At 40.1% G+C, this 23,216-nt stretch overlaps 2 protein-coding genes across 5 annotated transcripts; both read left to right on the top strand.

Annotated features, from left to right (window-relative positions):
- Window positions 1-41: 41 nt before the first annotated feature.
- LOC117262075 (troponin I, fast skeletal muscle-like) lies at window positions 42-12,863 on the top strand. Of its 4 annotated transcripts, none has more exons than XM_033634740.2 (7): window positions 42-383; window positions 4,411-4,443; window positions 8,713-8,752; window positions 8,849-8,977; window positions 9,684-9,773; window positions 11,113-11,286; window positions 12,499-12,863. In XM_033634740.2, the coding sequence occupies exons 2-7, from the start codon at window positions 4,436-4,438 to the stop codon at window positions 12,574-12,576; spliced, it is 519 nt and encodes a 172-aa protein (XP_033490631.1). In that variant the 5' UTR covers window positions 42-383; window positions 4,411-4,435; the 3' UTR covers window positions 12,577-12,863. The 4 variants fall into 4 exon arrangements, with proteins under 4 accessions (XP_033490631.1, XP_033490630.1, XP_033490629.1 ...); XM_033634739.2 differs by lacking the exon at window positions 42-383 and adding an exon at window positions 2,161-3,042; XM_033634738.2 differs by lacking the exon at window positions 42-383 and adding an exon at window positions 2,164-2,962.
- Window positions 12,864-16,707: 3,844 nt separating this feature from the next.
- LOC117262074 (troponin I, fast skeletal muscle-like) lies at window positions 16,708-22,935 on the top strand. Its single transcript, XM_033634737.2, has 7 exons — window positions 16,708-16,841; window positions 18,064-18,096; window positions 18,493-18,529; window positions 18,808-18,936; window positions 20,745-20,834; window positions 20,926-21,099; window positions 22,571-22,935. The coding sequence occupies exons 2-7, from the start codon at window positions 18,089-18,091 to the stop codon at window positions 22,649-22,651; spliced, it is 519 nt and encodes a 172-aa protein (XP_033490628.1). The 5' UTR covers window positions 16,708-16,841; window positions 18,064-18,088; the 3' UTR covers window positions 22,652-22,935.
- The last annotated feature ends 281 nt before the right edge of the window (window positions 22,936-23,216 follow it).

The following is a 23,216-nucleotide window of genomic DNA, read 5'->3' as shown; positions in this document are numbered from 1 at the left end:
ACTTTATATTCTCTAACAACGACTCAGCCAGATAGAAGTCGAGGTTAATCTGGACTTTCACACTGAAAGTCTTACAGAGGAGAAGACTAATTCCACATCAGGCGAGCTTGTTCTCAGTGACAAAAAATCACTTTAACTTTAATTTAAACTGATAAATATTTTATGTGGCACAGCAGCAAATTGAAAAAAAGTGTTGTGTTCGCAATGAACCACCAGATGTCAGCAGAGGGCCTTCCTCCCTCTGTGCTCTCTTCTTACTTCCTGCACATCATCTCTTCTTCTTCAGTCATGAGAAATGGCTTCTTGCCAAAAATTTCCATCAGAATCAAACTTCTACTTCTCCGTCACAAACGAAGCTGCAGCAGCATGAAGCTCTACAGATGGTGAGTAACTTCCTCTTTTTACTTTACTTTGAATTTAATCTGTGCATGTTATTTGGTTTTGTTCAACTCTTCATGAAACCATCTGCATCTTACAGAACAGGAGCACACATTCATCCACTGAGTAAAATTATTAAACTTTACATTTTTATGACTGTACATATCCATCAAAGGGAAGTATTCTAAATATTCTTCTTATTTTTTTAACACAATTCTCCAAATGTCAGGGCAATAAATTTGGTTTCTTTGAAAACTGTTTTGGGAACTTTATTTGAATTTAAAATAAAAAGGTTTGTTGGACTTTTTACACGTGGAGAATTCAGACTTTAAGAGGTTCAATTCACAAATACTGAAACTTTTTCTGCTTTAAAATTTAAGCAAACAGGAAGTTCTTACTGAAAACAATATTTAAAATCAAGTTTCATCCAGAATTGTTAAAACTAACCAGAACATTTCTCTGATTTTTTCGACATTTTCACTTTATCATGGTAGTTTAGGTTTAGTTGAGCACATTTCTGTCAGTGATGATTCAGTCCATAAAAAATCATTATCGTTCATTCAGCTTCTATAATAATAAATGATGACGTTAACACCGTATTAAAAACTGATTTATGACGGTTAAATGTTCATCTATTCCCATGTGGTGGTGTTTTTTACAGTTACTGATTAATTTATCTGTGATAGAATTTGTCTAAAAAACAGTTCAACTCTGACAGTTTAATAAAGTTAAGATGACTAATTAATTCAGATTTTGAATTTTTTTCGATTTTATTTTTTGGTCACTGGTTAACGTTTAATTATTATTTTTTTTGCTGTGTTCATTTTTATTTTCTTATTCTTACATACTTATACTTGTGCATCAGTTAACTCATCTCTTGTTACCTTCAGTTTGTAAAGAAAACATTGTGAACCAAGAATCCAAGAACAGTGAAAATTCTTCGTGAGCTGATGTCATTGGTTTCCACGTCTAACAACAGCAAAACTTCAGTTTGCAAACTCAAGTCTCATTTATCCAGTCGTTGCTCTGGACTTCACTGACACATGCATTTTCATTTAAACCGTAAAACTGAAAACATTTTCACATAAACAGTCCAACACATGGACGAGTAGTGCGTCTCAACAGCTCAACTGACTCCAAGAGCGCAGTTTAAATTCATGCAGTTGCTCGTGTTTGCCACTCGTGTGTAGAAGTGTTTTTTGTCAAGATGCATGTTTTCAGGAAGTACTGAGTGTACGACTGCACAGATGAGATTTTGATTATTCTGCACGAGTTGTGTGATTAGTCCGTAAACTGATGTATTGATATTGATGTTGTTAAATGCAGCCCTGCATGACTTCAGTTCATCAGGAATATTCTCAGTGTTTGGATTGTTCGTGTAGCGTGAAGGCATGTGAGATAAACCAGTTGGGTCTCACTCCGAAAAATCCGGCACTTGGGCAGTGACTTGCAATGTCAGAAACCAACGAAAGAAAGCTGCCATATAACGTTGGCGTGATACATGGCGGGTTGCTCTTATAGTTTAATGAGGCCCGGAGGCGTCGGGGGAAACGTGGTGGAACTAGGACGAAAGTTAAGGCGGCGAAAGCCTAAGTGAGGTCGGCAGGACGGGTGGTGAACAGGTCCAACAGACACTGACTTTCACACGAGATAGCAGTGTTCATGTCCCGTAAGACTCTAGAGCCAAACCCTGTTCTTTTTCTGTAAACCTAACCACATGTTTTTGTTGTTGAAGGAAAAAAAAAAATCGTAGTGCTTTTATTTTGAAAGAGACTGTATCAAACTGTACATTTCCTGTGAAAACAGAAGTGTATTTTGAAAACAGACAATGCATGTAACAGGCTGAAGTTGACACGGCGTCCCAGAACGTCAACAACCAACACACCCAGGGTACCTTGGACGTCATATGTGGACGTGGAAAGTCCATGACCAAACGTGGACATGTGACGTGACATGTGTTTGAAAAACAGAGCTTTTCTTCACATATTTGATATTGTAACACGGGTGAGTGATAGAAAAAGTGTGATTTTGTGGGTGAACTGTTCCTTCAGTGTGAATGAGACACATCAGTGGGACTCTATCAGTGTTCAGCCTTCACAGCACCACAGAGGGATTTTGCTCTCCACCTGATTTATGTTCCCTCAGCCTGCTGAAGCCTCAGATTAACTTGAACTTTAGTTTAGCTGACTCCTGCCGGGTGCGACTATTGTCACCTCTGCCTGCTAAGCTGCTGGTATAAAGCAAAGTGAATCTCTGAGCTCTAATCATGTCGCCCCGACTGTTGTGTAACAATTGCTTCACCCGAGCTCCGCTCTCCGTGGGAGGGGAACCTGATAGCGTCTGTTCAGTCCAGGGAGGCGACTTCCTGCAGCAGAAATTTATGAGGTTCCTCAGAGAGTTGGGGTGGTATTTCTGGAGCCTGCCGGCCCATTGGTCTGAAGTGACTCTGCTACCATAAAGAGGGCTGACTTTACTGCTGAGCGAGCACTTCACACCCTATATACTCTGTTTATTCTTTACTGTTTAGGACTTGGCAGCGTCTCCCCCTCTTCTTCTTCCTCCTCCTCCTCGTCACGTTCAGTAGGTGAGAGTCTCTGCAGCTCGGCTTCGTTTTCACTCCGGTAGGAGACAATACAGAGAGCCGCGCTGAGGTCTGGTCGACAGGTGGGACTTTAAGGTGGTTTTTAAGGGGTTCTTTGAAAGGTGCTGCTGCAGGTGTGACCTCTGACCTCTGAGGCTGCGTTCAGACATTTGGAGGTAGAATCAGAGAGACGCTGAGACTTGTTGGACTTATTGGAGGACACTGTAGGACTGTGAATAACTGCGGGACGTTCAGGTTAAAGTTTGGACTGAAACTGAAGCAAATTTGTGGTTTTATTCTGCAGCGTTTGATTTGTTGTTTGTCTTGAGATGAAAATCAGCTCATGATGCAGCTTGGGTGTTTCCATGAGCTTGCATGCTGCTGGGAAAATTATTGATGTGTAATATATGAAATGATGTAAAGTTAATGTTTGTTTTGTCAACTTGGATGTTAAATCTTTAAAGCATTTTATTTTGCGTGCAGTGTAAAACTGATTTGCACATTACAGATACAAATAATTTGATAATTTCCTTCCAAAAAGAAGTGTTTTTTTGGCACCAGTTGCAGGAAAACTTTAATTTCCTTGAAGGAAAAGCATTTAATCTGAGTGAATATCCACTTATTCATTTTTGGCAACTTAGTTCTTCATATATTTTAAATTCTTTGCTTGCCTGTGGACAAGTTTAATGCATTTGCATGTAGCACTTATTAAAAGATTCTCTTTTCAGGGAAATTTTCTAATTAGTCGGATCATTACATCTGCATTATAAAGGAAATGCAGATGACGTCATTAGATTTAAGGATTTGTGAATTTAATGAATTTTGATCTTCACTTTTCGGCTTTAGTTGGATGTTTTGTTGCAGCTCAGCGTTTGATGCTGGTATGAAAATAAGATTTGAAAAAGCATTGTAGTGTGAAGGAATCTAGATCTCACATTTATGCTCCCACTGCTGGTTTAAACTGTAAAGTTTGTACTTGTTGTTTTAAATTCGTTGAGCCTTTTTTATGCCTTAAAGCTTCGTGTACGTTCCTACAAAGTTTTATTGTTTCTGATTTAACTTGTCTCTGGACACACCTCGGTGTCAGCCGGCAGCTCGGATGCCTGCAGGATGTCGGTATTAACGGCGCTGGTGTTAACGGCTCTCACCACGTGCTTGGCGCCACATTTGGTTCCTGTGCTGGTGGCATTTCGTGCTCAGTTCAGAAGTTAAATTCCAGGCAGAAATGTCTTCAGAGGGGGCAACCGAAGAGCACCAGGGCCCCGGCATCTGACCCCGCCCGTCCAAAATTAGCCGGTTTGTGATCACTGGCCTGGCAGCCGGGGTTTCCATGATATCGTGTTTCCTGCTGGAGGTCAAGGGTCGCTGATTGATAACGGGGAGGCAACAAGTTCACTTCAGCTTTATGTCACCTGTCTGCTCATGATTAACTGATTTCTGTCTCTGAACAGGTTGTGAAGATCACAAACCGCCAACATGTCTGAGTGAGTACACGTATTCTTCCTCTTCTTCTTTAAGTTGTTCTTCTTCTGTGGTTTGGTTTTGTTAACTTTTCAAACGAGAGCTAAACTCACCAAAAACTCAGAAATGTTTAATTTAATTTAATTTAAAAATCTCACCGACATCACATCATTTTCCTCTCACTGATTTTTAAACTGTAACAGCTCTCTGTTTTTATTTTCATTAATTTATTTAATTATTTTTTGCCGTTTTGGGGCTTGAAGACGTTTCAGACTCAGCTTGTCAGGCTAAGCCTTTGTTAAGAGGTTCTCTGAGTAAAAACACCGGTGTAAATCCCAGATAGTGTGTCACAACATGTTGCTGGACTTACACAGGGATTAATACACATGTTCTTTAGAGTTCATGACCTTTCAAACATCCAGCAGATCCAAATTCAAACTTAGCTCTGTTAATTGCTCAGATGATCTGTTGCTTAGTCCAAAAATAAATGTGGCTCGGTGGTAAATGTTGAGAAAATAGAGACAAACTTCTCAAATACAGGCAGTTGATGGTTTCTTGAGAAGTTTTAACGAAAGAAAATCTTAATTTAAACCCAAATTCATATTGATTAATTAGTTATTAATGAATTTATTTACATTATTTTGCATTTATACTGGACTGTAGACTGCCTTTTGATGCATGTGTATGTGTACAATTGAACAGTCTCCATTCACTCTAAAAGTAGAACTCAAATTATTAACATAAGTAAATTAGTAAATAGTTATTTTCATGAATCTGAGCTCACAGTTACATCTCACTTGTGTCTCGTAAGATAAACCAGAATATGCTGCTCTTTTAGCTTGACTTTGTTTTATTGACAAAGTGGGGGATGACGGCAGCATAAGCGCTCATCTTCTCCAAAACACAGATCTTAAAATGTTAAAATAACTACTTGAACCGAAACATGATGAAAGACACTTGAGCTTAACTTAAAGAGGGATGAATCCACAATTTGGGACAGTAAAGGAGACGAAGATTGAAGCATCTGATACTATTGAGGAGCTCAGAGGATTTCAAGGTGAATTAAAAGACTTCAGTAAACTAGAAGAAGAAGAACTAAAGAAAGAAATCGGGCAACAGTTATTTGTTTTATTGACAATATTGTCAGGTGTTAATATCAACAGGACACATTAGATCAAATCCTGGACGTTCCGTCTTTGTCCCTGAATGTTTTCATAGTTTCACACAGACGGACGGAGACGTTCAGTGTCTCACATTAAAGAAATAGGAGCTAAAAAACTAAAACAGAGTCATACGAAAATATGATCAAAAATATTTTGGTATGAAGGAAATCACATCAAGAAGTGTAGAAATATTTTGTTAAACGTCCTGCTTATAAAACTTCATTTAAGTAAAATATTAGAATTAAAATATACTCAGAATAACCCAAATCAAAGTGCTCACTGTGCAGAACGGCCCATTTCATAATGATATATATTATATTATTCTGTTCTAACTCATGATGTGTGATTTAATGTTGCAGCTGGTAAAGGTGAAGCTCATTTTCATCACTTCATAAATTACTGAGAATCTATAATAGTGTATTTAATTAGCTGATTATAATTTGTGTTAGTCGTGTGAATATGCACAGTACATCATGTCCCTCAAGATATACTCAAGTAAAGTACAAGCAGCTCAGAAGAGTATCTAAAAAAACGTAATCACTTTCCAGCACTGTGTGTTGGCACTAATCCCAGAGTACGGCTCAGTGACATTCAGTCGTGTAAATGTTGACCTGCTTCATCAGGAGTCATCTCCTGGTGAACTTTAATCTCTGCAGAGAATTATCACGACAGTCGGTCTGACGGTCGCTGAGACGTTTCACTGTTGGACCGACGGAGAGTCTGAGATGTGTCTAAACTGATCTGAACACATGTGAAGGCAACAGTTCAGTCTGAAGGTCAAACCTGCAGCTTCAGATGACAGCAGCTGTACGTGCTGCTGGCATGTGCGAGGAATAAATAACAGGTTAAAGGAACAGTGTGGAGGATTTAGTGGCGTCTAGTGGTGACGGTTACAGACTGCAACCAGCCGAAACGTCAGTTTTCCGTCAGTCTTCTCTGTTCAGGAGGCGTTTAGTGGGAGCTGAGTTATCCACAGAGGTCTGTCCTCTCCAAAACAGACACATCAGCTGATTTAAACCAGTGAAAACACTTAATTAAACAGTTTCATGTCAAAAATCAGTGTTTTCTGATGCTTTTTGGTTCATCACAGAGCGGCTGCTAACTACAGTGGCTGACATGAAAGCACCAATGGCCATGTTTGGTTTGTCCATTCAGGGCTACTGTAGAAACATGACGATCTCTGTAGACGGAGACCCACTCCCTACATAGATATAAATGGCTCAGGTTATTATACACTAAAGAAAACACATTTATTATAGTAAATTTCTGCCAGTATGAACCCCTAAATCCTTCACACTGGAGCTTTAAAGCAGGCGGAGATATTTATTTATATTTCAGGATATTTAAAGAAGCCATTTTTAAATTTATTTCAACCTCTTAAATGGCTGCAGTTTGCCTTCTCTCCTCAGATCAATACATTTGAAAGCATCTCTGTGTTTATCCTCCCACAGTTTATCACTTTAAATGTTGTAGTGTGAGACAAAAACAGGAACAGCTGAGCTGAGTAATGAATTCTCCAGTTTAGCATCTTTTAAAAATGTTTCTGTGCTGAAAGAAGTGAAAAAACATTGATTCATTTTATAGATTGGAAGCAGTGAAATAATCTCAACCCACGTGCAGATTTTTATTGTATTCTATTCATGCATTCTGTCTTTTTTCTATATATCAACAGTGTATACTATTCTTGCAGAGAGTTAGATGAGAAGGTTGACTCCACTCTCGTATGTAGCTGCTGCCAGTTAGCTTAGCTTCGTATGAAGACTGGAAACCAGGAGAAACAGCTGGCCTGCCTCCTCCTGGTTTAAATCTTCCACTTCCTCTAAAACTCACTAATTAACACATTATTTATGATCATTCATTCATTCATCTTCTAACCGCTTCATCCTCTTGAGGGTCTTGGGTGTGCTGGAGCCTATCCCAGCTGACACTGGGTGAGAGGCAGGGTTCACCCTGGACAGGTCACCAGACTATCACTGGGCTGACACATAGAGACAGACAACCATTCACACTCACATTCACACCTACGGACAATTTAGAGTTATCAATTAACCTGCATGTCTTTGGACTGTGGGAGGAAGCTGGAGCACCTGGAGGAAACCCACACTGACACAGGGAGAACATGTTGGAGCACCTGGAGGAAACCCACGCTGACACAGGGAGAACATGTCAGAGCACCTGGAGGAAACCCACACTGACACAGGGAGAACATGTCAGAGCACCTGGAGGAAACCCACGCTGACACGGGGAGAACATGCAAACTCCACACAGAAGGGCTCCCACACCCGGGATCGAACCGGCAACCCTTTTGCTGTGAGGCGAGAGTGCTAACCACCACACCACCGTGCCGCCCTATCTATGATCATGTCTTTTACCAAAAAGTAAAACAAGGGGTTGTGTGCTGGGTTGTTTCCTGGCTCTGCACAGTTGCTAGGCAACCAGCAGAGACTCCAGGAAGTTACTGGTCCCAGCTAAGAAATAGTCAAACACATAAAACCTGTAACTAGTTAACTCATCATCATCATCATGGTTTTAAATGAGATATAACGTGTTAATAATGAGCTGCAGAGGTGCGTGATGGTGGACAGAATCAGGCTAACTGTTTCCAAGATGATATACTTTATTAACCCCTGAGGGGAAACTCAGTTTTTTCACTCAGTTGTCACACACATACACGCGGGCCTGAAATACACACACACACACACACACACACACACACACAGGATCTATACATGTGTTAATGGGGAGATGTCAGAGTGAGGTGGCTGCTCACTCTGAGCAGTCATGGGTTCAGTGCCTTGCTCAAGGGCACCTCGGCAGTGCCCTGGAGGCAAACTGGCACCTCTCCAGCTACCAGTCCACGCTCCATACTTGGTCTGTACGGACACTTGTACTGGTGACCGTCTGGTTCCCAACCCATCCCTATGGACTGAGCTGCTGCCGCCCCCTTAGTCTAGCTAAGCTAAGCTAAGCTAAGCTAAGCTAAGCTAAGCAGCTGTTGGCTGTAGCTTCATGTTTACTGCACAGACATGAGAGTGGCATCAATCTCCTCACATACTCTCATCCTAAAAGTTGAATCATACTTGAAGAATAGATGATAACGACCGTTAAAGACTGATCTCTGTCTCACAGGGGAAAGAAAATGACGTCCAGCCGCAGGCATCATCTGAAGGTGAGGATAAAACCTTTTCCTTTTCACTGACGTCTTGTTTAAGCATCATTGTTTTTAATTTAACTGTGACATGTTGATGTTTTCACCTCCCTGCAGAGTCTGATGCTGCAGATTGCCGCCAACTGGATCGAGCAGGAGAAGAAGGACATCGCGGCGGCTAAGGAGGCCTACATGGCCGAGAACTGTCCCGCCCCCGACGCCAGCGGAGACCAGGCCGCCCTCATGGTGAGACCGTGACGATGTCAGCCAGTGGCAACTGTAAAATACTCTACTACAAGTATCAGGAACAAAATATAGAACATGTGGTGGTATGTTGGTACATTCAGAAAAATGTACCTAAAATATGAAAAGTAAAATGGCAGCAGTGGGCCGTAACTTAGTACATTATATATCTCTACTCCAACAATGTGGAGGCAAATGCTGAACTTTATATTGCACTTTTCTTATTTGTCATTTATTGGTACTTTAAAAGACTTAAAGAAATCCATATTAGTGTGGATGTGACCTCAGTTGGTTGCAATCTGCAACCTCACCACCAGATGCCACTAAATCCTAAATATTAGATGTCCGCCCACTGGTAGGAGGCCCCGGGGCAGACCCAGAACACACTGGAGGGATTATATATCTCATCTGGTCTGGGAACACCTCGGGGTCCTCCAGGAGGAGCTGGAGAGTGTCACTGTAGAGAGGGACGTCTGGGGTGCTTTGCTCAGTCTGCTGCCCCCACGAGCTGATGAATGAAAATGAATGGATGAATCTTTAAATGACATTCAGATGTGTTTTATATAGTGTTAATTGAAGAGAGTGTTGTTTTATAAGACGATCATGTGTTGTGTGTGTAAAATGTGTGTATAACAGAGTGTTACAGTATCTCTGAACATACGTACAGCTCTTCAGTGAGAGTGTTTGTTTGTTTTGTGTGTATCAACAGGAACTCTGTAAGAAGATCCACCAGGCCATCGACAAGGTGGATGAGGCGAGGTACGACGCCGAGGCCAAAGTGCAGAAGGCCGACAAAGAGGTAAACGCCTTCTGACGTGATTAAGAACAGTTGATGATAAACAACATTTATCGCTGCTCCTTCATTGGTGCATTTTGGATCAGGTGTATCCTTTTTTTCTGTCTTTGGATCACTTCATTTAATTAGTATTTATGTGCATGTCGGGTTCTGGTAAGTTGTAGTTGAAGCACTTTGTATTTGTCCTAGTGGAGTCTCATAACACTGTGATCAATGAGAACCAGCACAGCTCAGTCGCCAGTACAGTATGTTGGCATTGTATGTTTCTGCAAACCACAAATATGTCTCATTTGTACGTTTCATATGAAGCATATTCTTAAGTAACTGACTTTGTCATCGGGAGGTGGAGGGCTGGTTGATGGCAACAAACAACAAAACTAGTTGTGATTCAGGAAGTCATTGCTGAGTTTCCAGCAGCCGTTAAGACACCCAACGTGGGTGTTTGTTAGCAACCTGTCCCAGTTTTTATACTTTAACCCAAAACATGATGTTTTCCCAACAGTAATCGAGTGGTTTTGGTGCCTAAACCTGACCTCACATTAACCACAGCGATGTTGAAATTTAAATCTTTAGTGCCATATCGTAGGCAACTGGACTTGTTTGAGTTCCTTGACGACGTTTCACCTCTCATCCAAGAGTCGTCTTCAGGTCTGAAGTTCTCAGAAACTTCCAAACGAACCTGTCTCACGACGTCTGATCCCAGCTCCCTGTTAACGCGTGAACAATCTAACGCTTGGTGAATTCTGCTTCACAATGATTGGAAGAGCCGACATCAAAGGATCAAAAAGCGACGTCACTATGAACGCTTGGCCGCCACAAGCCAGTAATCCCTGTGCGTACTTTTCTGACACCTCCTGAAAGAAACTCAAGCGAGTCCAGTTGCCTGTGATAAAGGGCTTTGGATCACCGTGACCTGGATGCCTGAGAGTCTTCACCAACATGTTGAAATATAAAGTTTTAATAAATCCGCTACATAACAATGTGCAAATGTGACGTATCCGTGGTTCACAGAAACATTTTTTCTGGTGACTGAGTTTAGCAGCGACACAATTAGCTGCTTCAAAATTTATGGACATAAAGTACTACTGGGGAGTTTTTCCTGATCAGCTGTGAGGGTCATAAGGACAAAGGGATGTCGTATGCTGTAAAGCCCTGTGAGGCAAATTGTGATTTGTGATATTGGGCTTTATAAATAAAATTGATTGATTGATTGATTGATTGATTGATACTGCCCCTTTGAGTACATGTAATTTTAGCTTCAGTGTCAAAGAGAGTAATTGTCTCTCATCTATCTGTAGACTTTTCTTTAGACAGACATGTGTTGGTGTTTTTCTGCCTCCAGATCGAGGATCTGAAGATGAAGGTGGTGGAGCTGGCCGGAGTGAAGAAACCCGCCCTGAAGAAAGTGCGTATGTCCGCTGACGCCATGCTGCAGGCTCTGCTGGGAGGAAAACACAAGGTGACCATGGACCTGAGGGCCAACCTGAAACAGGTCAAGAAGGAGGTCAAAGAGGAGGTGAGGAAGGAGTCCGCACTGATCACAGGAGCTTGAAATGAGCTGTTGCTGTCACATGATTCCCTCCACCATGAAATCATGTATCAGATAATAATGACGTTTAGGTGTTAAAGTCAGAACCATGCAGCTTTAGTGGAGACTGAGATCTTTATTCTGAAGAGAGTTTTCTGCCGATCAAGTTTATTCCAGATCAGTGGTCGACAAAGATCCATTACAAACACCAACGTGTAGAAATACTCCATTACATATAAAAGTTCTGCATCTGAAATTAACTTTTTGCCAACACTGTAGTTAGGAGTGAACTGTCAGGAGGAACTTGTTGTGTTATTGGGAGCCAGAATAGAAGGAGTCATGGCTCAAAACCAGCCGCCACTGCCCGTCAACAAAAACAAAGACAACTATGGTTAAATGTGATAAGACCAAAGGACTGGACGGAGGCCATCATCAAAAATGCTCACATGTGCAGCGCACACTTCATATCAGGTTAGGGAAAAAGTATTTCCTGTTGTAGGGATGAATAAGGTTATGTGTATTAAGGGTTATCATGTCCACCTCATCAGAAACTGGGGAGGGATTAAGAGGAAGATTGGATTTCTCTGCAACGCTAACTTTTTAGCACATTAGCTAACGTTAGCTTCCATAGCAAAACAAACAAGTGTGGTCCTCCTTTGTAAGATTGGCTTCCTGTGACATCATCCATCCACTGAGTGAGAGCATACGGGTCGGCCAGTCTGGTCCCGTTGGTCAGTGTTTACTTATTCAAGTAACACTGGCGGTCCCGGAGAGTGAGTGACCTGACATGGTGCGTTGGTAAATTCAGTCTGACGCTCTACACTAAAATGAGAGCCCTGTTGGTGGAAGAAACGCAGCGTTATATTTCTACATGAATGAACCAACGGTTAAGTTAATCACACATTCACTCCGCTCGGCGCTCTGCTGCTCCGTCTCCACAGACACAGTGTCCAGAGTGCGCTCTGGGTATTTCTGAATGCGTCATTCGTATCATCTTCCTTAATTGTCTGAAACAAGTCAACAGAACTTGCTAGCTTTTAAAACATGCCTTCAGGAGAATAAGATCTTATGGACTGAGTTACAGGACAAAAATAATTCTATATTTAGTCTCACAGTTATTTAATAGAAATAGCTTGTGTAGTTTGAAGTGACACTGATAATGTCTTTGTGTTAATGAGTCTGTGTTGCTGTTCTCTGCAGTCGACAGAGGCGGTCGGCGACTGGCGTAAGAACATTGAAGATAAGGCTGACAGGAAGAAGATGTTCGAGACCTCCTAAAAACCTGCCTGAAGTGGCGAGGAGCGACAGCAGGGGAGACGTCTCCGTCTGAGGTCTGAGTGACTGAAAGTGTCTGTGTTCCAGCAGGACTCACAAGGACAACACTTGAAACACTTTTTTGTTATTGTAGGTTATGTTTGTGATACTGTCGTCCTCCCGAGACAGAGACTGAACTGAGACAAAGTAACGCCAACATGTTCGCAGTTAAAACGTCTGACAGAAAATCATCATTTCAAAATGTACAGGTTTTCATGGAGTCATTAGAAATAAACGTTTTGAAGTAAGGATTAATTTGTTTGGTACATTTATCCTCACATTATTCACTCTTCATTTAGTTTCTCCCAAAACAGCAAACTGACACTCAAACAGTTTGGATACAAACACGTGAACTGAACTTTATATTTAAAATATGATGCAGAAAAGTTGAAGTGAGAACTTGGGTCATTAGATTTGGTTGAAAGCTTCAGAAAAAAAACTAAGTGGACCTTGAGTTAAGATCTTTTTTTAATTTACAGTAATGGACAGAAATCATCCTCCTGCAGGACTTTTTTAAACCTATAAAGAAAATATTTCAAGTAGTTATCAGTAAAAATCTACGGAAGCCAAGGACGGCCGTGCTTGCAATTATTTATTTCAAGCCGTTATGTGGAATAAAACAAGCTTAGCTATTATATATATATATATCTCTATAGCTAAGAGATGATTAAAACTCCATAGAATAAAAAGCAAGTAAATAAATAAATGAAATAGAATAAGAATGAACAGGAGAAATAACAAGTTTTTGGGTTCTGTCATCCTGTGACTGGAGAAAGCATAAGTCTTTTTCTTGTGATAAATTATCTCGTTCTCAAAGAACCTGGCCTTTCTTTGAGAGAATCAACATAAATTAATCATTAAAAAATGAGCCAAATAATTAATTTGTGATTTGTGATTCATTAAAAAAATAAGTGTAAGCATGTCTGCTTTCAGCTTCTGTATCAGCTCATTGTGAAATGTTTTCTCCAGCAGTGTGAGCATTGTACGTCTATTTGCTCTCTCTCTGAGAGTGAGATTAGAAGATGGACAATAATAATTTCATGTGTGCTTAGCTTAGCTTAGCATAAAGACTGGAGACAGCTAGCCTGGCTCTGCTAACACTTTTAAGCTCACTGATTATCATATTGTGTTTTTCTGGTTTAAAAAGTTCACAAAACTTCAAATCTCAAAGGGCAAAAGAAAAGTTCTAGCACAGTAATCAGGATGTGTATCTTGGACAGAGCCATGCTAACTGTTTCCCCCTGTGTAGTCTTTATGCTAAGCTAAGCTAAGCTAAGCTAACCACATCCTGCCTCCAACTTTGATTGAAATCTGTCCTCTCATCTTAGTCTCTATGGTAACCTGAATAATCAAACAGCATGCAGGTCAAACTCTCATTCAGAAACACACAATTTTATAACGTGAAATGTTTAAAATCAAGAGCAAAACAATCAAATGTTTCCACCGACAGATAATGAGACAGTGAGCCCGAGGCACAGCTATGCAGATATGTTGTTTTGTGTCTTTTTGTAGTTTCTTTGCATCTCTTTGTCGTTGTTCTGTGTCTCTTTGTGGTTTCTTTGCATCTTTTTGTCACTGTTTTGTGTCTCTTTGTGGTTTCTTCGCATCTCTTTGTCGCTGTTCTGTGTCTCTTTGTAGTTTCTTTGCATCTCTTTGTCGTTGTTCTGTGTCTCTTTGTAGTTTCTTTGCATCTTTTTGTCACTGTTTTGTGTCTCTGTAGTTTCTTTGCATCTTTTTGTCACTGTTTTGTGTCTCTGTAGTTTCTTTGCATCTCTTTGTCACTGTTCTGTGTCTCTTTGTAGTTTCTTTGCATCTCTTTGTCGTTGTTCTGTGTCTCTTTGTAGTTTCTTTGCATCTTTTTGTCACTGTTTTGTGTCTCTGTAGTTTCTTTGCATCTTTTTGTCACTGTTTTGTGTCTCTGTAGTTTCTTTGCATCTCTTTGTCACTGTTCTGTGTCTCTTTGTAGTTTCTTTGCATCTTTTTGTCACTGTTCTGTGTCTCTTTGTGGTTTCTTTGCATCTTTTTGTCACTGTTCTGTGTCTCTTTGTGGTTTCTTTGCATCTTTTTGTCACTGTTTTGTGTCTCTGTAGTTTCTTTGCATCTCTTTGTCACTGTTCTGTGTCTCTTTGTAGTTTCTTTGCATCTCTTTGTCGTTGTTCTGTGTCTCTTTGTGGTTTCTTTGCATCTTTTTGTCGCTGTTCTGTGTCTCTTTGTAGTTTCTTTGCATCTCTTTGTCGTTGTTCTGTGTCTCTTTGTGGTTTCTTTGCATTTCTTTGTCGCTGTTCTGTGTCTCTTTGTAGTTTCTTTGCATCTTTTTGTCGTTGTTCTGTGTCTCGTTGTAGTTTCTTTGCATCTTTTTGTCATTGTTCTGTGTCTCTTTGTGGTTTCTTTGCATCTTTTTGTCACTGTTTTGTGTCTCTTTGTGGTTTCTTCGCATTTCTTTGTCGCTGTTCTGTGTCTCTTTGTAGTTTCTTTGCATCTTTTTGTCGTTGTTCTGTGTCTCGTTGTAGTTTCTTTGCATCTTTTTGTCATTGTTCTGTGTCTCTTTGTAGTTTCTTTACATCTCTTTGTTGTTGTTCTGTGTCTCTTTGTAGTTTCTTTGCATCTCTTTGTTGTTGTTTTGTGTCTCTTTGTAGTTTCTTTGCATCTCTTTGTCGTTGTTCTGTGTCTCTGTAGTTTCTTCGCATTTCTTTGTTGCTGTTTTGTGTCTCTTTGTAGTTTCTTTGCATCTCTTTGTCGTTGTTCTGTGTCTCTTTGTAGTTTCTTCGCATTTCTTTGTTGCTGTTTTGTGTCTCTTTGTAGTTTCTTTGCATCTCTTTGTCGTTGTTCTGTGTCTCTTTGTGGTTTCTTTGCATCTTTTTGTCACTGTTTTGTGTCTCTTTGTGGTTTCTTCACATTTCTTTGTCGCTGGTCTGTGTCTCTTTGTAGTTTCTTTGCATCTTTTTGTCATTGTTCTGTGTCTCTTTGTAGTTTCTTTGCATCTTTTTGTCATTGTTCTGTGTCTCTTTGTAGTTTCTTTGCATCTCTTTGTTGTTGTTTTGTATCTCTTGTGGTTTCTTTGCATCTCTTTGTTGTTGTTTTGTGTCTCTTTGTGGTTTCTTTGCATCTTTTTGTCGTTTTGTGTCTCTTTGTGGTTTCTTCGCATTTCGTTGATGCTGTTCTGTGTCTCTTTGTAGTTTCTTTGCATCTCTTTGTCGCTGTTCTGTGTCTCTTTGTAGTTTATTTGCATCTCTTTGTCGTTGTTCTGTGTCTCTTTGTGGTTTCTTCGCATTTCTTTGTTGCTGTTTTGTGTCTCTTTGTAGTTTCTTTGCATCTCTTTGTCACTGTTTTGTGTCTCTTTGTAGTTTCTTTGCATCTTTTTGTCGTTGTTCTGTGTCGCTTTGTGGTTTCTTTGCATCTCTTTGTCGTTGTTCTGTGTCTCTTTGTAGTTTCTTTGCATCTCTTTGTCATTGTTTTGTGTCTCTGTAGTTTCTTCGCATCTCTTTGTAGTTGCTTTGTGTCTCCTTGTAGTTTCTTGGTATGTCTCATCTCATGTCTTATATTTATATATGTCGTATATTTGTGTCTTTTAGTCATTTTGTGTCTCTTTATAGTTGTTTTGTGTCTCTTTGTAGTCAGTTTGTGTCTCTCTTTTAGTTTTTTCTGCATCTTTTTGTTGTCGTTTTGTCTCTTTGAGGTCATTTTGTGTGTCTTTACGTCTCTTTTCTGTTGTTTCGTGTGTTTATAGTTACTTTGACATATATATATAAATATTTCCTTTTGATGTTGGTTTTATTGGTGAATAATTGGGGAACAACATTAAAGCTACATGACAGATTCTATAAGGTGGAAATCAGAAACAAGAGTCCATGTTGAAGTTTTTTAAGGACTCCTGGTTCAACTTAAAGAACCCTGAAGGTTAACTAGTGTCACAACAACCTCAGTTTGTCCAGTTGATGTTCTTTTATATTATAACCCCCCTCCTGCCTGTGTGAATCCGCATCTTGAAGCTTGAAGTCGTCTCACAGGGAGGGGGCGGTTTGCAGAGCGGGGCTGGGTCGGGTGTATTTCAGGAGCTCGTCGGCCCATTGGTCTGCCTGGGAATCCATTTCCATAAAGAGGATCTGGGCATTTTGCTGAGGCATCGCAACCCACCATATATACCCTATTTCATTTTTCACTGTGTGGCTTTGGTAGTGTCTGATTTTCTTCCACCCAGTGTGTCGTGGTCTTCTTCCTCCTCTCAACAGGTGAGAAATGATCTTCTTTATATTTTGTCTCTGTCTTGTTCTGTCCAGCCTCTCTGAGAGCAGCATCTCATATTTTACCAGAGGAGTTTAGAGCAGCCAAACATCAGCCAGACTCTGCTTCTAAAAATCCTCTTTTATAAGGATCACAGCCGTTTGTTACTCCACCTTTGGCCCTGCTTGACATCCTGAAATCGCTTTCTGCATGTTTGCTGCCGACATTTGACCTTCTCCTGACAGACCTGAATTTATGGCACCTGTTCAGCTGCACTTTGTTGTGTTTAATGGTCCTGAAGCTGTTTGCAGCTCAGTTAAACGGCTAAAATAACATGTTGTCATTATGATATCTTAATTAGACGATGTTGTAAAAGGGTTTAGAGTAACACAATTATCATGACTCTGATTTGAGGAAACATCTTTTTTAAGTAAGAGCAAATTTATTTATTTGCATCACTGAAGTCCTTAAAATTTGAGCCATTTTTTTTGTTGAACAGGACGTTGAAATGTTCTTTAAAGCTTATTGGTTGTTTTTAATGACAATAACAGCTCACTTATTATTAATTAATTGGTAATTAATTTGAGTATTATTCTTAAAAATAATGATCATGGTTAACAAGAACATTTATTTATGCCTGCAGGATTGAGCAGTTTGATAAACAGTTGGTTGAATTCAGTTCTTGGCTGATATTTCTTTTATTTTTAGCATCTTGCTTCGGAGTTTGTCACAAAAACTAAAAAAACTGGAAATAATGCAGCTTTTAAAGGTGGTAAATTTGGGTCTGTCAGTTCTGAGAGCTCACTGTAAGAATTTAAAGCTAAAGTTGTGAATTAATTAATCATGAAGAGATCATTTCACCTGATTTGGAGCTGCTGCTTTAACATTCAACGTATTTCAATGTATCAGTGATGAACTTCAGTTGGTAATATTCCACTAGACAATTTATTTAAATTAACCTCTCACCCGATCTGGTCATAAACAGTTCAGACGCGACACCGGATCCCGACCGATCCAGTTTTAGTTTTAGTCGACGTCGCTGCTCTTCAGCTGTGGCCTCAGATCACGTTACTGCACAAATATTCTGTCCATCCGTCAGAGCAGCAGAACATGCTGATCTCAGAGAATCTGTGACATCCTGATCTGAGCGACTACGGTGTTCAGCAGAGGTCAAAAACACTCAGATGTTTCCCCCACTCAGTGTGTGTTCTCTTGTGTGTCCTCATGCAGGTTGTGAACTTCAAAAAACGCCAAGATGTCTGAGTAAGTCTGAACAGCATCCTCTCTGATCAGGGTTACATCATGTCTGTGCAAAAACACCCACGTTTACAAGCACATCACCATCATCACCATCATCATCATCATCATCATCATCATCTCATATTATGGAATCTATAATGGCATTTTTCTAAAACTGGTGTATTTGTTACAACTTTTGCTTGTTGTTTTTTTTTTTGCACAAAATGATCCTGAAATCTGCCTCATTTCAAAGCAATAACTTTATAATTGTACTTTGAACAAGCAAAAAATTCACTGTAACAAATGTCAAGTTATTTTCACTTGTAAAAATAAGCATGAATTTCAGAGTGAAAAGTTGTAAATATGAATGTACTTCATGATGTTTATGATGACATGTTGACCTGACTTCCTCCCCAACAGGAAAAAGATGACTTCGAGCCGCAGGCATCATCTGAAGGTAACCTGAAAAAAATCTGTCTGTACTTACAGATGCATCTCTTACTGTCCTGGATAGAAATGAGATTTTCAATGTGTTTCCTGAAAATATTAGCAATAAAAAATATTAGCGCAGTTTTTGGGGACTATTTTCAGCAGTGGATGAATCCATATTTGGTGTTCATCCTTTAGGTATGTTTAAAGTGATGGGTGTCAATAGTATAATTGTTTCATGATGCTGTTTATGAGTTGTGACTGCAGGGAACAATAAAAGCTGTTTCCCTCTTGTTCGTCCTGCAGAGTCTGATCCTGTCGATCGCTCAGAACTGGCTCACACAGGAGAGAAAGGACAATGAAGCAGCCAAGCAGGCCTACATGGCCGAGCACTGTCCTCCCCCAGATACCAGCGGAGACCAGGCCGCCCTGATGGTGAGCAGAGCACCGGCCAGAAAGACCGTCAGAATCACAGAGCCAGGGTTTCTTTATTAAACCATAATTTGAAATAAAATCCTGCATCCAAAATTTATAATTATAGAAGTATTAGTATCAAAATATACATAAGTAGCCAAGTGAAAGTACCCACTGTGCAAAATGACCTCAGAGTGTTATATGTGTTTTTGGAATCATTATTATTGATGCATTTATGTAAGGAGCACATAGGCGCAGGTTTTGGGGGGCGTGCAGGGGACACACCCCTCTGAATCTTTTAGAATAAAAACATGAGGTAGCAGAGGACTTTTATTTTGAAGAACTGCTAGAACGCAACTCATAGAAGCGACGTGAAAGATGAAAGCAGGTGTCCGAGGTCTGCAACGGTTTCAATCTACCACAAAAACGTAAAGAAGAAGAAACAACTGTGTGCAGTCGAAGCAGGGAGCACCATGAGCACCAGGAGCACCAGGAGCACCAGGACACTGTGCTGTCTGGTTCTTGCTTCAGTACCATGACATTCCACCATTAATTGATTCAGAAAACAAACAAATTGGTCCACAGAATTTCACCAGAGCGCAGGACATTAAGTGTCTGATGCTCACAGTCCCCCTGCTAAATATGTGACCTGATATTTTAATGTCAAGATGGAGCCAAAGACAGAAGTTTATTTACAATCACTTCCTGTTAGGAAACCATTGCATCATGCACATATAATCAAACAGCACTGAAGAAAAGGCTGCCTCAGTTGATTCGTTTTAGCCACCTAAAAAAATCATTATCAGTTTAAGTGTATGTTATGTTTGGAATATTTCACCGCTGTAGCTGCCGTCAGACTGTCGGGGCATTGACGGCGTTACATAAAAGCCACCAGATTGCACTGACAAAAATTTGACTTCTCAGAACACAGGCGTTGCACGTCTACCACGACCACAATTGGTTAGTGTGTAAGTGGAGCCAATATGCAAAACATAGTGTACACTTACACTGATATTGATTTTTCTAAGTGGCTAAAATATATTTTGCTGCAGCCCCGTCCACAGCGGTGCACTGTCTCCTTCTCTACAGGTATATGGTTCATCAAAAATGAGAGCAAACAGAAACATCAGACAGGTCAGACCACTGTTTGACTACATATCTTTAAATGCACCACGGCTGACAATGACAGCAGAAATAAACAAGTTGTTAGTGTGATGTCATAGTGATCTGGTCTATAAATACGACTTTATGTAGTTTAATTTATGAGGGTACATAATATTTTTTTAAACGATGAACCAGGTGCACACTGAATCTGCGCCCACACAAGTCTGATCAAATCTCTGCATATTTTCACAAGATTAAAAATAAATAAATAACATGAATATTATCTATCACATGACAAGCAAGAAATAAATATTCCATAGATTTTCATTCTGAATCAGCGCTAAAATCTGTAAAAACAATTCCAAGATTCTGTTTTTGTCTGCTGATTACTTTGAAAAAAATAAATAAATCCTGACCTGAAACATAACCACAGCTGTCAAATAAATGAAGTGCAATATTTCCCTCTGTCTTCTGGAAGTATGAAGCAGCGTAAAATGGAAAAACTCACCTTCAAATACCTTAAAGTTTAGCACAGTACTATAGAAACTGTACTCTGTGATATTCCAAAACTGAAATGAAAGTATTAACTTTAAATCTACTTTAACTTTCAGTGGGACGTCACTGTAGTTTGAACTTTTCAGCCTCAGCTTCAGAGCAGAAGCTTGACGCGTATAAATGCATCTGTAGTCTGACATGAAGGTAACATGAGACCCGTGTGTCGACAGGAGTACTGCAAGAAGCTCCACGCCCTCATCGACAAGGTGGACGAGGAGAGGTACGACATCGAGGCCAAAGTGCAGAAGGCTGACAAAGAGGTGACGACACTCTGACGGGATCTAATAACAACAGTTACTCTGTTTAAGAAGCGTAAACTGAATCAGGAACATTTTCTTTTTCTTCTCGTAGATCGAAGACCTGAAGATCAAAGTGGTGGATCTGAGAGGAGTGAAGAAACCCGCTCTGAAGAAAGTACGTATGTCCGCTGACTCCATGCTGAAGGCTCTGCTGGGCTCCAAACACACAGTCAACATGGACCTGAGGGCCAACCTGAAGCAGGTCAAGAAGGAGTCAAAAGAGGAGGTGAGTTCACTGTTATTTAAAAATATTATTACTATGTTTATCATTTAGTCCAGTTATCAGAGTACAAATACTGCAGTAATACTCGAGGTGCCTCGTAGATGATACTTAAAGGTCCAGTGTGTAGGATTCATGGGGACAAATTGACAGGAATATGATATGATAAGTTTGTTTTCTTTAGTGTGTAGTAACTGCACCACCATGTTTCTACAGTAGCCCAGAACGGACAAATCAAACACTGGATCTAGATAGGGACATTTGTGTTTGTGTGGCAGCCCCATAAGAACAACAGCGTCAATAAACACTGATTTGAAATGAACGCAGAGTACGAACCGTCCACCTCAGCCTCCATATCTAACGCTGAGGACAAATGAGCCCCAGTATGACCCACCAGCCTGCTCTCATTCTTGAGTTAAAATACCGCCACTTTGTCAGTGATGCCAGTGTCAGACACCAGCGCCAAAAGCCACCTTTCACGGCACTTTGATACACCAACGCACGGTGTCAGTTTGTAACGTGGCCCCACACAACCTTTGGCAGTGTTATGATACGCATGTCCCAGCAGTATGAAACACGGAAGGGTGGCGCCAGTTCATAATGCAGCCAGATGGGACCTTTGGCGGCATCATAACGTGCCTAAGCGTACGTAACGTGTAATATATAGACATGAATGCCACAGACCAAGAAGTGATATGTGATGAGCTGAATGAGAACGTGTTAATGTGTTTGATGTGTACAAGTTAAGTTACGTGTGTAATGAGACAAAACTTTGTTACGTTATGATGAAAACAACGTAAGGTTTAAATAACTCAACGTTGACTTTTAATTTATCTTTTGTCACCTGACTCCTTCCCTCGCTCACGTCATAATTACGGCCACTAGAGGTCGCCACCCAACGAAATGTAGATACAGAAAAGTCTTAAATTCAGTTTTATGAATATTAGATTAATCTTGAAGTTGATCTGTGAGGACGTACCTGCCACAAATATTTCATCTAATTTATCCATCTTTTAATTTATTTCAGTCAAAATGAGTCGAGCTCTTCTGAGTGAAAGTCCACATTTCTGATGTTACAAATATTTAACCCTACCACTGAACCTAATGTTGCCTTTATAATTTTTACTTGTGCTCACTTGTCTTTAAGTGTCTGTATTCCTACATAAAACTAACCTCTCCATGGGACCAAATATATGCTACTAACCTTTGTACGTACCTGCAACACTTACATAAGAAAAAAGACAAATACGTCTGGTTAAAATTATCTTGAAAAGGTTCAGAAGCATTAAATATAATAATCTGATACATGCAAACACCCTGAAACATGGGTCGTAAAAAGCTTCTTATACAGACGACTAACAGTATGAGGTCATTTTTTGGGGGGAGGGGCAGTCTGATATCTAAACATGAATTCTTGTATGTGAAACCCGACTTGGCAACAAACCTGGCTCTGATGAAAATTGTTTTTTCTCTGCAGCCCGTAGAAGCTGCAGGCGACTGGCGTAAGAACATTGAGGACAAGGCCGACAGGAAGAAGATGTTCGAGGCCGCCGCCTAAACGTGTTGCTGTTGCTTTGCTTTCTGTTTATATGAACTCCACGTGTCTTATATGTGTTGGTTGAAACAGACGTCGGTTGAGTCACGCCAGCGTGTCTGAGGGGAGTAGCTCTGCAGGAAATTTGAAGATGTTTATTTGTTTTTATTTTCTGGCACTTTGTTTGTCTGGAGGGAGGGGGAGGAGGTTCGCACACCAACACACATCACCAGGTCTCCACACATTCAGGGAAACATCCACACAAACTCACCATGCTGAGTAGAAACAATAAAGTCAGTGGAAGAAAATACGTCTGGATTTGTCTTTTTGTGTCGTCTTTTGCCTCGTTTCTGTTTATGGGACTGATTTCAGAGAAGTGCACCCCACACCCACACAGATGTTTTACCCAACATCAAAAATAACATGTTTATAAAATGTAAAATAATATAGATTAATTTAACTTCTCTTCACTGTAAAGAAAATCTATTTCTTCTGACCTAAAAAAGTTAGTGTCTGGGCTGCCTTCAAATTTTGAGTTCACTGAATTTAAGAAGACAAGTTGAGGTAATTTTTTAACTTTTTAAATTCA

Source organism: Epinephelus lanceolatus, chromosome 5 (genome assembly GCF_041903045.1).
Source record: "Epinephelus lanceolatus isolate andai-2023 chromosome 5, ASM4190304v1, whole genome shotgun sequence".
Classification (NCBI taxonomy): domain Eukaryota; kingdom Metazoa; phylum Chordata; class Actinopteri; order Perciformes; family Serranidae; genus Epinephelus; species Epinephelus lanceolatus.
The sequence above is the reverse complement of the archived record's forward strand: the minus strand, read 5'-3'. Positions and strand labels throughout refer to the sequence as shown.

Bases quoted from the DNA above. Each gene is read 5' to 3' on its own strand.
- LOC117262074 (XM_033634737.2), top strand. The intron at 20,835-20,925 runs GTGACGACACTC...TTCTTCTCGTAG, and splicing joins TGCAGAAGGCTGACAAAGAG to ATCGAAGACCTGAAGATCAA. The intron at 21,100-22,570 runs GTGAGTTCACTG...TTTTCTCTGCAG, and splicing joins AGAAGGAGTCAAAAGAGGAG to CCCGTAGAAGCTGCAGGCGA.
- LOC117262075 (XM_033634740.2), top strand. The intron at 8,753-8,848 runs GTGAGGATAAAA...ACCTCCCTGCAG, and splicing joins GCCGCAGGCATCATCTGAAG to AGTCTGATGCTGCAGATTGC. The intron at 8,978-9,683 runs GTGAGACCGTGA...GTGTATCAACAG, and splicing joins GAGACCAGGCCGCCCTCATG to GAACTCTGTAAGAAGATCCA.